The sequence below is a fragment of the Tupaia chinensis genome, unplaced genomic scaffold (genome assembly GCF_000334495.1).
Source record: "Tupaia chinensis unplaced genomic scaffold, TupChi_1.0 Scaffold145741_1, whole genome shotgun sequence".
Classification (NCBI taxonomy): domain Eukaryota; kingdom Metazoa; phylum Chordata; class Mammalia; order Scandentia; family Tupaiidae; genus Tupaia; species Tupaia belangeri.
The window spans coordinates 296,755-307,423 of record NW_006205599.1 but is presented as its reverse complement, the minus strand read 5'-3'; the positions used below and the strand labels follow the sequence as shown (position 1 = coordinate 307,423).

The window sequence follows — 10,669 nt, the reverse complement described above, 5'->3', positions numbered from 1 at the left end:
AACAGAGTGGGACTCAGGGCAGGATCCCCATGGAAATGAAATAGAGTGCCCATTAAGAACCTAGGGATCTTGGGACCAGTTGTTGGTGTAATGTTGCTGGACTCCCATGTAATAGTCGATCGTGGTTCGAGTCCTGAACCCAGTGGCTTAAACTCAGGCCAGGCACGTGTGCGTGCGTGCCCAAGATCCTGAGAAGAGAGTGGAGGAGAAGGGATTGCAGGGTGGCCATCCCCTGTAGGGGATGATTTCTCGCTTTCTGTCTCTCTGTGTCTCTCTGTCTTTCTGACGAGTGCACGCGCCCTGTAGCAAAAACTTCTCAAAATAATAATAATAATAAGCAACAGCAGCAGCAGCGGCTAGGGGTCCAAGAAAATTTAATGTTAAAAATAAAAAGAACCTAGGGGTCCATGCACATGAGATAGGGTGAGCTCCCCTGTGCCAGGGAGTGAGTCCTTTCCTAGGACTCCAGGGCTGGGGATGAAGGGTCAGAATGGCCCTAAAAGCTGCAGACATTCAATTGGGAATGCAGAGACTCAGATACCCCTGCTCCTTCTGAACCAGGGTGTTTCTGTGTCCTTCCTGGGCCTTGCTTCCTTTAGGCAGTTCTGAGCCAGGTCCAGTGGCCCATTTGCTGGAGCCAGCTCTTACTGGCTTGGAAGATCCACATCTCTGCAATTCAGTGCCCATATCAGTGACATCATGCTGCTAGCACGAAATGGGCCATGATGGGAGCATTTACACCATGGAAATTGGCAGATGCTATGAACCCAGAGCTTATGTCCCCCCAAAAGGTAGTTGTTAAACATTTACCAGCTTATCTGTTGCCCCACTATTAGATATACCTGTTTGAGAGGTAAATCTGATGTTCAAAGCAGTCCTAGTTCCTCCTCAGTCCTGTTCTAGCCCCTTTGTCCCAAGGTCATGTTCACCAGCTTACTTATCCCTGGTGCCCCGCTAACCTGTGGATGGTGGAGTAATGTGCAAGATGGGAGCCAGCCACGGAGGTGGGGAGGAGGGACAAAGAGGTCTGGGATGGTCGTGCTTGCTGACAACTGTGGGGATGGCAATGATTTTCCCTGCCTGTGCAGAGCAGGGCTGACTGACTTGTCTGTGTCTAGGTCCTTTGCCATGGCAGGTGTCAGATACCCCGGACAGGTGAGTGATGTGGGTTTCTGTCCCCTGGGACCATCACAGGGTCAGATAGCCTCAGCAAGCAGCCACAGAGGAGGGCCAGGCTCTTTGGGGATCCCTCTGGTCATCATTCTGGAATGATTTCTTTTTTGTTTGCAAAAGTCAGAGAACTAAGTGTTCGTGATTTTTCTGGAGGTTCACTTATTTCTTAGTTTGCATTTATCAGGTGCCCACAGTGTGCCAGGCACTGTGCTGAGCTTTGGGGCGGAAGAGATGCCCAAGATAAGGTCCTGATTTAATGTGCTGCATTAAGTCGATTGCCATTCACCCACAGCACTACCAGGAGGGATATAAAGTGTGCTATAAAAGCCAAAGAGAAGGTTGAATTTCGAGAGGGGAGAATAACAGGGTGGGAGAGATGTCTTGGGGAAGTGACATTCAATCTGGGATTCGGAGGATATAGAGGAGTTTGCTAAGTTGGTGAGGAGGGCAATCACATGTCTGCCTGTGTGATGAGTGAGAAGACATGAAGTTGAGGGCCAGAGGGGACCCGGGGAGTAAGACGGTAAAAATGGGTAGAAACCAGATAATGAAGGACTCTGAAAGTCAGCCTCCAAATTTAGCCCTTCCCCTACAAATGAGAAGCCACTGAGTGGCTTTAAGTGGAAGAATGACAACACAGGACGTCTGGTTTTATGTTTTCCCTTGTCCTTTAGGCCCGTGTGGATTTAGACATATACCAAAGCTCCTACATGGTCGACTATAAACCCTTCGGGAAGCACAAATACTCCAGGGTCACGCCACAAGAGGTAAGTAGGCATTCAGTTGTCCAGATAATTGTGCACTAAAATCACTTTTTTAAAAGAAATTTATTTCCCTGAGTAAGAGGTACACACACACAGAGAAATAGAGGCACTCTTAACAAGGTCTGGATGCCACAATCCGCCTCTAACCTTCAGCCAACCCTGGATCACTGGCAATGTGTGTCCAGCACACTCAAGGTGTCTTTGGACTCGAACTGGGAAACTTCCCATGTGGATCACCTCGTAGCACATTATGTTTTACTGCTGCATCACCATGTGGGCCCCCACAATCATTTTAATTTAATTTTTATTGTGAACCTGGATCTCGGGGCTCTTCTTTAGAAAAAATGCCCAATAGGGCCAGCAGGTGGAGTGGTGGTGGATTCCCACATAACCGACTGTGGTTCGAGTCCCAGACCTGGTGGCTTGCTTTCTCACTTTCCCTTTCCCTCTCTCTATCTCTGGTCAAATTAAAATAATAATAATAATAATAATGACAAAAGTAAATAAATAAATAATTCTTTAGAAAAAAGAAAAAATACCCAATACAAGGAGACCTAAATTAGAGGTTGTGTGTGTGTGTGTGTGTGCTTTAAAGTGTATATAAAAGACTGTCTCTGTAGCCTGGTGGTTAATGGAAGCGGGATCCCACATGCTTGACTATGGTTTGAATCCCAGACCTGGTGGATTGCAAAATATGCCAGGCACATGTGTGTGTGTATGTGTGTGTGTGTGTCCCAAAATCTTGACAGGATAGAGCAATGGAGAAGGGATTGCAGCATGACCATGCCCCATGGGAATTACTTTCTTCCCCTCCCTCTCTTTCTCTGGGTCTCTCTGGGGAGCACACACAAACTCTGGTAACCTACAAAAATAAAATAAAATGTATATAAAATATAAATCATGCATTAAAACATCATAAATAATATGGGCCAGCAGGTGGCATGGTGGCCAGGGTGCTGGATCCTATATGGCTGACTCTACAGTTCGATTCCCAGATGTAGTGGCATGAAAAACACACGAGGCTTGCAGGCATGTGTGCCCAAAGTCCTGAGAAAAGAATGGAGGTGAAGGGATTGAGGCATGGTCATCCCCTTTGAGGAGTGCTTTCTCATTTTCCCATTCTCTCTGTCTCTCCATGGCCAGCACACTTTCCCTCTAGCGGATTTTTAAAAAATTCTAAAAACATACAAAATCACTGATAACAGTGTTCTTGCCTTTGGAGATGGGAACCAAATTAAGAGGAGAGTGGGAAAGGGACTTTTCACTATAAACTCTCTTGTAATATGTCAGTATTCTCCTTCATTATATATATTACCATTCAAAAACTGATTTAAATAGTTTTCATTAAAAAAAATTGTCAGCGGGCATGCACACTCACCAGAGAGAGACAGAGAGAGAGAAAGGGGTACAGAGAAAGTACCCCCTTACAGAGCATGGTCACACCATAATCCCTCCTCCTCCGTTTACCCATACTGTCAAGATTTGGGACTCACACACACACACTAGGCAAGATTCCAACTGGGGTTGCTCATGTGGGATCCAGCTCCCTCAATCTCTAGACTACAGGTCTGGCCTCTAATGTAAAATTTTTAAAAAGAAAGGTGCATCCTGTCTGGGATGCTCCTGAGGGAAGCTCCGCCATCTTAGGTCTCTCTCAGCCTCCATTGTGTTGTTTCCACAGCAGGTGAAGCTCGAGAACCAGCTGCGGGACAAAGAGTTTTACAGGCCCATTCCCAACCCCAACCCCAAGCTAGCAGATGGGTACCCTGCCTTCAAAAGACCCTACATGACTGCCAGAGACCTGGGACTCCCCGGCTTCTTCCCATCACAGGACCGTGTGGCCCCGGAGGAGGACGAGAGCAAGTTCACCAGCACCTGCCCTTTCACATACCCAGTTTCTTACGCTCTGTACCAGGCCCAAGGTGATCCGAGCCAGGTGCACCAAAGTACCGATTTCCCGTGCCTTCTGGAACCCGAGCACCAGCCCGCTGCAGAGGAGGGCAAAGGCTACCTTCTACTGCCTGGCTGCCCCTGTCCTCATCACCACAAGGTCAAGGTCCCCGTCTTGGACCGGTGGGGGCCCTTGATGCCATTTTACCAGTAGGAAGGGTTAGCACACCTTCCAAGGGCTTTCCACGGGCATATGGAAATCCCACGCCACAGCACTGCCCTTGGAGAGAGAGAGGCAAATAAAACCCAAAGGTGTTTCCCAGCACTGGGGCTGTGCTTGACTCCTTCGCTCTCTGGCCTGCCCTGGGGCGCAGCATCCCCACTGCAGAGGAAAGAAGAGGGAAAATCAGTGTGTGTGGAAGACCAAAGTTTACCTCATGCATCATTATAATTAAGAGTCCTGTCGTAAAGATCCTCATTATGTAGCATTTACTCATAAAATGGGGAAAGTTATGTTCCCCAAGGTCCTCTGGATGTTGGGTGTAATTGTGAAATTCAAGGTGCTGTTGAGTAACTTTTCCCTCAATACTCCTATTTTACAACTCCCACTCTGTAGCAAGCAACGACAACGGTTTAAGGGCATCATTTTCATACATTTTTTTCTTAGTGGAGCACATGTAAAAGTATGTATGTATGGTCAGTTAGGAAATAGGCTAAGCTTCCATAACAAAGAACCAAAATACAGTGTCTTGACCAACATGCTAGTTTATTTCTCTCTTCTAGCAGTTCAGAGGTAAACAAACTAGAAAGGTAGCATATATTTGCTCTGGCTCCTATGATCATGCCAAATTGGGGGTATTTTCTCTGTTTCTTTCTAGCCAATGCTTACACCTTTTGGCAATAAATTTAAAAAAAAATAGTAAGATGCTTAAGAGGTGTTAGCCAATGCTTACACCTTTTGGCAATAAATTAAAAAAAAAAATAGTAAGATGCAAAAGAGGTGTCTGGGAGGACCAGCAGTTAGTGTAATGGCTATGTTGCTGGACTCCCATGTAGTCCACTACGGTTCGAGTCCCAGACCCGGTGGCTTAAACTCACACCGGGCACGTGTGTGTGCGTGCCCAAGATCCTGAGAAGAGAATAGAGGAGAAGGGATTGCGGTGTGGCCATCCCCTCTGGGGGTGATTTCTTGCTTTCTGTCTCTCTGTCTCTCTCTGTCTTTCTGGCGAGCACATATGCTCCATAGCCAAAACCTCTCAAAAAATTGTCTTCAAAAAGTGCCATTATTACGAATTTTTAATCTGGGAACACTTTTTTTTTTAAAAGAATTATTTATTTAATTCCATTTGTTATTCTTTTAAAAATTTGACTAGAGAGAGAGAGACAGAGAGAGAGAAAGGGAAAGGGAGAGAGGAGGAGAGAGAGAGAGAGTGAGAGAGAAAGCAAGTCGCCAGGTCTGGAAATTGAACTGCAGTCAGCCATGTGGGAGTCCGCGCCTTTAACCACCACGCCACTTGCCAGCCCCTCTGGGAAAGTTTTTATCCACCCGAAGACTCATAAATCTGATCAGCTGAGCAGGTTTTTCATTTACAAAGATCACAATGAAACAGAAGATGATACCCATTGGCATTAGTACAATTTCTAAATGGCAGTGAAATCTTTAAGCAGCCAAGGTATCATGGTTTATAAGGTTACCCTGCCATCCAGAATTTATAGCTTACTTCATGCACTCAATAGGAAGGGATACATTTATGTGATCCCAGAAGGAAGGACAGATCCTGACTTCATGTGGTAGGTTACAAGCAACACAGCGCTTTGAACCACCACAAGGATTCCCAAGTTCCCAATTTAACATGACATCCAACATTTCTGTCCCAAAAATCTTTCGGCTGCATGGTTGTTTTTTCATCACACAGATTACTGGAAACTTTCTTTGAACATAGCATGATACTGGGGTGTGGCGAGTGAACTCTACTGTCCCAGTTCACACATGATTGAACATTCAATGACAATACCTAATGACTGCTCATTGGGTGTTGATACTACCATAAGTGAGAAGACAGGGGAACTCAAAGCAATGTGGGCCCATTCAGTTCACAGGACAGCTGCTTCCTAGATACGGATCGAGTGGCTGAGGTTGCAGGTTAGGTATTACAGGCATTCGTCTGATTTGACCTGGAGCTGGGATTCAGTACAGGTTACATAAAAATGCTCTAGACCATGGGACAAAACAGAAAGCATGAGGAGCCCTTCTAACACGCTGGGATCTTCATTGCTGCAGTTCCCAAACCAAGGCTCCACAGCACACAGGAAATCCTAGCCCTATTTTTACAGATAAGAAAACAGGCGTAGGGTGGTCGCACAACTACTGAATAGTGAAGACAGACATGACTCTCAGTAGTCTATCTCTTAAGATTATAAGCACTGGTGGGACCAGCAGTTAGTGTAATGGCTATGAGGCTGAACTCCCATGTAGTTGACCACGGTTCGAGTCCTGGACCTGGTGGCTTAAACTTATGCCAAGCACGTGTGTATGCCCAAGATCCCGAGAGAAGAATGGAGGAGAAAGGATTGCGGCATGGCCATCCCCCCTAGGGGTGTTTTTTTTCTGTCTCTCTCTGGTGAGTACACACACCCTATAGCAAAAATATCTCTGGAGAAAAAAATAAAAAAGATTATAAACACTGAGACTACCAGGTGGTGTAGTGGTTGGGGCACTGGACTCCCTCATGGCCGACCCCTGTTTGAGTCCCAGACGTGACAGCTTGTGAGTCACACTGGACACATGTGTGTGCATGCCCAGAATTCCAGGAGAAGGGAGGTGGCGTGGTCATCCCTTCTGGAGGGTGATTTCTTATCGTCCCTCTCACTCTCTCTCTCACTGTCTCTCTCCAGTGAGCACACGTAAAACTAAAAATAAATAAATAAAAAGATTATAAGCACAGGGGGGCAAAAAATAAAAAGGATGCAGACTGAGGGTGGGGGAATGCCTCTGGGTATTGTTGGAGCTAACTTCTCTGAGACTCAGGATGGGAAAGGCTCCCACAGAAGCTCTCTGGAGGCAGATTTAAGGCCGTCTCTTGGAGAAGGGAGCTCAGTGTGCTCACAGAACAGGGATAAAGCCAGTATGGCTGGCCTTGGCAACTGGGAATGAATAACTGAGCTGTGGATTGAGTGAGTATCTGATTGCCTTAAAGCAGCAGTCCTCTCTTAGGCGATTACCTCTTCAGGTGGCCAGGAGGGCCTTGCCTATTCCATCACATGACAGTTCGGTGCTTCAGGAAACTCCTCCTTGCAGTAAGCTTTGCTAGATTGTCCACAATGACTGTTTTCCATTTTAACAGAATCCCTAAGATTTTTAGCCACAGCCACTTCAAATAAAGACTACATTTCCCAGCTACCCTTGCATGAAACCTGGCCGTCTGAGTAAATTCCATTGGTCACAGCAAAGGTCATGCCCTTCCCTTCCTTATTCTGCTGCTTGGGTGTGAATTGTGAGCCAAGTGGATCTTGTGGACCATGGCCATGCCTCAAGATGGAGGGACGACTGAGGAAGAAGGCTGGATTCCTGACTGACTACACACAGCGGTCACCCCAGCTCTGGAGTGTGGCATGGAATAGCAATACACCACCAGTTGTTTAAGCCAATGGTTTTCAACCTTGGCTGTGCATTAGAATCACTTGCAGAGCTTTCCAAATATATGCTGGTACTTTCCCCCTCATTAAGTCCTGATTTAATTGGTCTGGATACAGCCCGGGCTTTGGCTATTTAAACTCCCATCAAAGCTGAGAACCCTTGGTAATTAGGCTTCTGTTGCAGACACTTGAGCCTGCATCCTAACATGCCCAAACTCAGGAGGTCTTGGCTCTTAAAGCTGTGTCCCAGAGAACAGTCACACTGCCCTGCTGGACACATCTTCAAATCAAGCCAGGTGAGCTGCCTCCCCTCCCACCCTCCTCCGCCCCATGGCATCTTGTTCTGGCCTTTGTGAGAGGACGGCTGTTTGGAAAGAGCTTCACAAAGACGGAAATCCTAAGAGTTAACCAGGGAGAAGTTTCCAGAGTGAAGGTTCATGTAGGTGGAAGCAGTAGAGAAGGAGGTGACCAACAGGGAAACAGGAGCATCACAGCTCAAGGAAAGGCCGGTGCTTGACTTACTATTCCTGAATAGCAAAATGGGCATACGGGGGAAACAAGAGTCGAGGCTCAGCCAGGTCAGCTGGTGTGGAGGGCCCTGTATACCAAGCTCATGAGTCTGATTTTTTTTTGCTATGGGGTATGTGTACTCACTGGAAAAAGACAGACAGAAAGGGAAAGTGAGAAATTACCCCCCCCACCCCAGGGATGATGGCCATACTGCAACCCCCTTTTCTTCCATTCTCCTCTCCAGATTTGGGACACACATGCATATATGCCCAGTGTTTTTAGAGAGATTTTTCCTATAGGGTGCGTGCAGTCACCAGAGAGACAGAAAGCAAGAAATAACCCCCTAAAGGGAATGGCCATGCCACAGTCCCTTCTCCTTCATTCTCCTCTTGGGATTCTGGGCATACATGTACATGTGCCCAGTGCGTTTCAAGCCTCCGGGTCTGGGACTTGAACTGCGGTCAGCCACGTGTGAGCCCAGTGGTGCGCTGGTCCCCTGGTGTACCTTTCAAGCCACTGTGTCTGGGACTCAAACTGCAGTTGGCCATGTGGGATGCAGCTGCCTTAACCTCCATGCCACCAGCTGGCCCATGAGTTTGACTTTTAACCAGGAGATGACCAAGAGCTTTCAGGATGGTAAACAGTAGATACATCGCGTGACCAGATTTATGCTGTAAAATATTCCATTACATCAGCATGAATTGACTCCAGACTGGAGGTGGGAGTCTAGTCCTGAACTCCAGTGAGTGGTGGTGGGGACCAGTGGGGACAACCTGCGTGATCTGAAGTTTTGCTAGATGATGGATGTACTTTAAGATTTTTATCAGCCTAGAGTTCCATTTGTCTACAAACGTTGTGTTGTAACCAGGTCTTTCTTGACCCACATTTGTCCAGGTTTTAGGGATTGAAGGAAGGGTTAGTCTCTAGCACAGCGCCTTCCCCACTTCAGTGGCTTGGCGCTATTAGTAGAATCAACCATGGTCTAGCTGCATTTCACTCATTAATGTCAGTCTGGTCTCTAAGCAGCCAGGCTAGGGCCAGTACAGAAGGAGGGTTGAAGTAAATCTAACCCCATCCACATCCATTTCAAACATTGCTATTGTTTGAATATATCCCACCACCCAGATTCATGCATTGGAATGTAGTTATATTGTGAAGGTATTATCTGGGTGAGGAGGTGGCCTGGTGCTTCAGGTGTTGCTGGTTCCCACATGGCTGACCCGAGTCCCAGACTCACGACTTGAACATCACACTGGGAGCATGTGCGTGCGCATCCCAAATCCTAAGAAGAGACTGGAGAAAAAAGGGCATTTATGGCATGGGCATCCTCCGTGGGGGGTGATTTCTCATTTTCCTTCTCTCTGTCTTTCTCTGTCTCCATCAAGTGCACATGCCCCATGGCCAAAACCTAAACAAAAGAAGAGGAAACTTACTAGCTTCATGGTGTTGAAAGGTGGGACTTTAGAGGGACCAGCAGTTGGTGTAATGGCTATGTTGTTGGACTCCCACATAGTCCACTGCGGTTTGAGTCCCTGACCCTGTGACTTAAACTCACACCGGGATCATGTGCGTGCGTGCCCAAGATCCTGAGAGGAGAATGGAGGAGAAGGGATTGCAACATGCCCATCCCCCCACCTGGGGGGTGATTTCTCGCTTTCTGTCTCTCTGTCTCTCTGTCTTTCTGGAAAGCGCACATGCCCTATAGCAAAAACCTCGCAAAAAATAAAAAATAAAAATAAAAAAAAAAGAAAGGTGGGACCTTAGAGAGTGATTAGCTGATTACGTGGGGCCCTGGTGATTGATTCCTGGTGGGTTTATAAGGCGAGAGAGAAGGCATTCTAGAAGAGCACAGAAACATTCACTCCCTTCTGGCCTCAGGCCCTCAACAGGAAGTCCCTCACCAGAAGTAGGCCCTGAACCTCCAAATGGTAACCCCAATACACCTCTCTTCTCTAAATTACTCTCATTAATGTGCTTATAAGTTGCTTGGGGCTCCTGGTTCAATGTGGATTCTGATCCAGCAGGTCTGAGGTGTAACCTGAGATTCTGCTTTTCTGTGGGTGCTTCTAGTTGAGCAGCCACACTCTGAGTGGTGAGGCTTATGGTTCTCAGCTTTGACTGCATTTTGGAGTCACTTGAGAGCTTTAAAAATCCCAGTTCCTGGGCCCAATACCCACAGGTTGTAATTTATAGGGCTGGGGAATGGCATGGATAATGGCATTTTTCAGATGTCCTCTTCCAACGTGCTGGTCAGACTGAGAAGGGCTGTCTTAAGATTGTCTGGGAAACGTCTTTAAAATGTAGGTTCTGGGGACCAACAGATGGCATAATGGTTACATCGCTGGACTTCCACATAGTTGACTGTGGTTCAAGTCCCACTGTCTCTCCAGCAAGTGCACACATCCTATTGCAAGAATCTCTCTTTTAAAAAAATGTAGGGACCAGAAGTTATTGTAATGGTTATGTCGCCGGACTCCCATGTGGTCAACTGCGGTTCAAGTCCTGTACCCGGTGGCTTAAACTCACACCGGGTGCATGTGCATGCGTGCCCAAGATCCCGAGAAGAGAACGGAGGAGAAGGGATTGTGGCATGGCCATCCCCCCCTGAGGGGTGATTTCTTGCTTTCTGTCTCTCTGGCGAGTGCACATGCCCTTTAGCAAAAAACTCTCAAAAAAAAAAAATGTAGGTTCTGGGC

General features: G+C 47.0%; 1 protein-coding gene across 5 annotated transcripts in view; it reads left to right on the top strand.

The window, feature by feature from the left end:
* SPMIP9 (sperm microtubule inner protein 9) overlaps positions 1-4,172 on the top strand; it is a 4,394-nt gene extending 222 nt beyond the window's left edge. For 2 of the 5 annotated variants that reach the window (XM_014584144.1, XM_027768263.1), the window contains exons 2-4: positions 1,119-1,155; positions 1,848-1,940; positions 3,619-4,172. In XM_014584144.1, the coding sequence (XP_014439630.1) occupies positions 1,129-1,155; positions 1,848-1,940; positions 3,619-4,041 (543 nt within the window). In that variant the 5' untranslated portion in view covers positions 1,119-1,128 and the 3' untranslated portion in view covers positions 4,042-4,172. Of the gene's footprint in view, positions 1-640; positions 792-1,118; positions 1,156-1,847; positions 1,941-3,618 lie in introns of those variants that run through there. The other 3 variants (XM_027768264.1, XM_006168356.2, XM_006168355.2) reach the window with 3 other exon arrangements.
* The last annotated feature ends 6,497 nt before the right edge of the window (positions 4,173-10,669 follow it).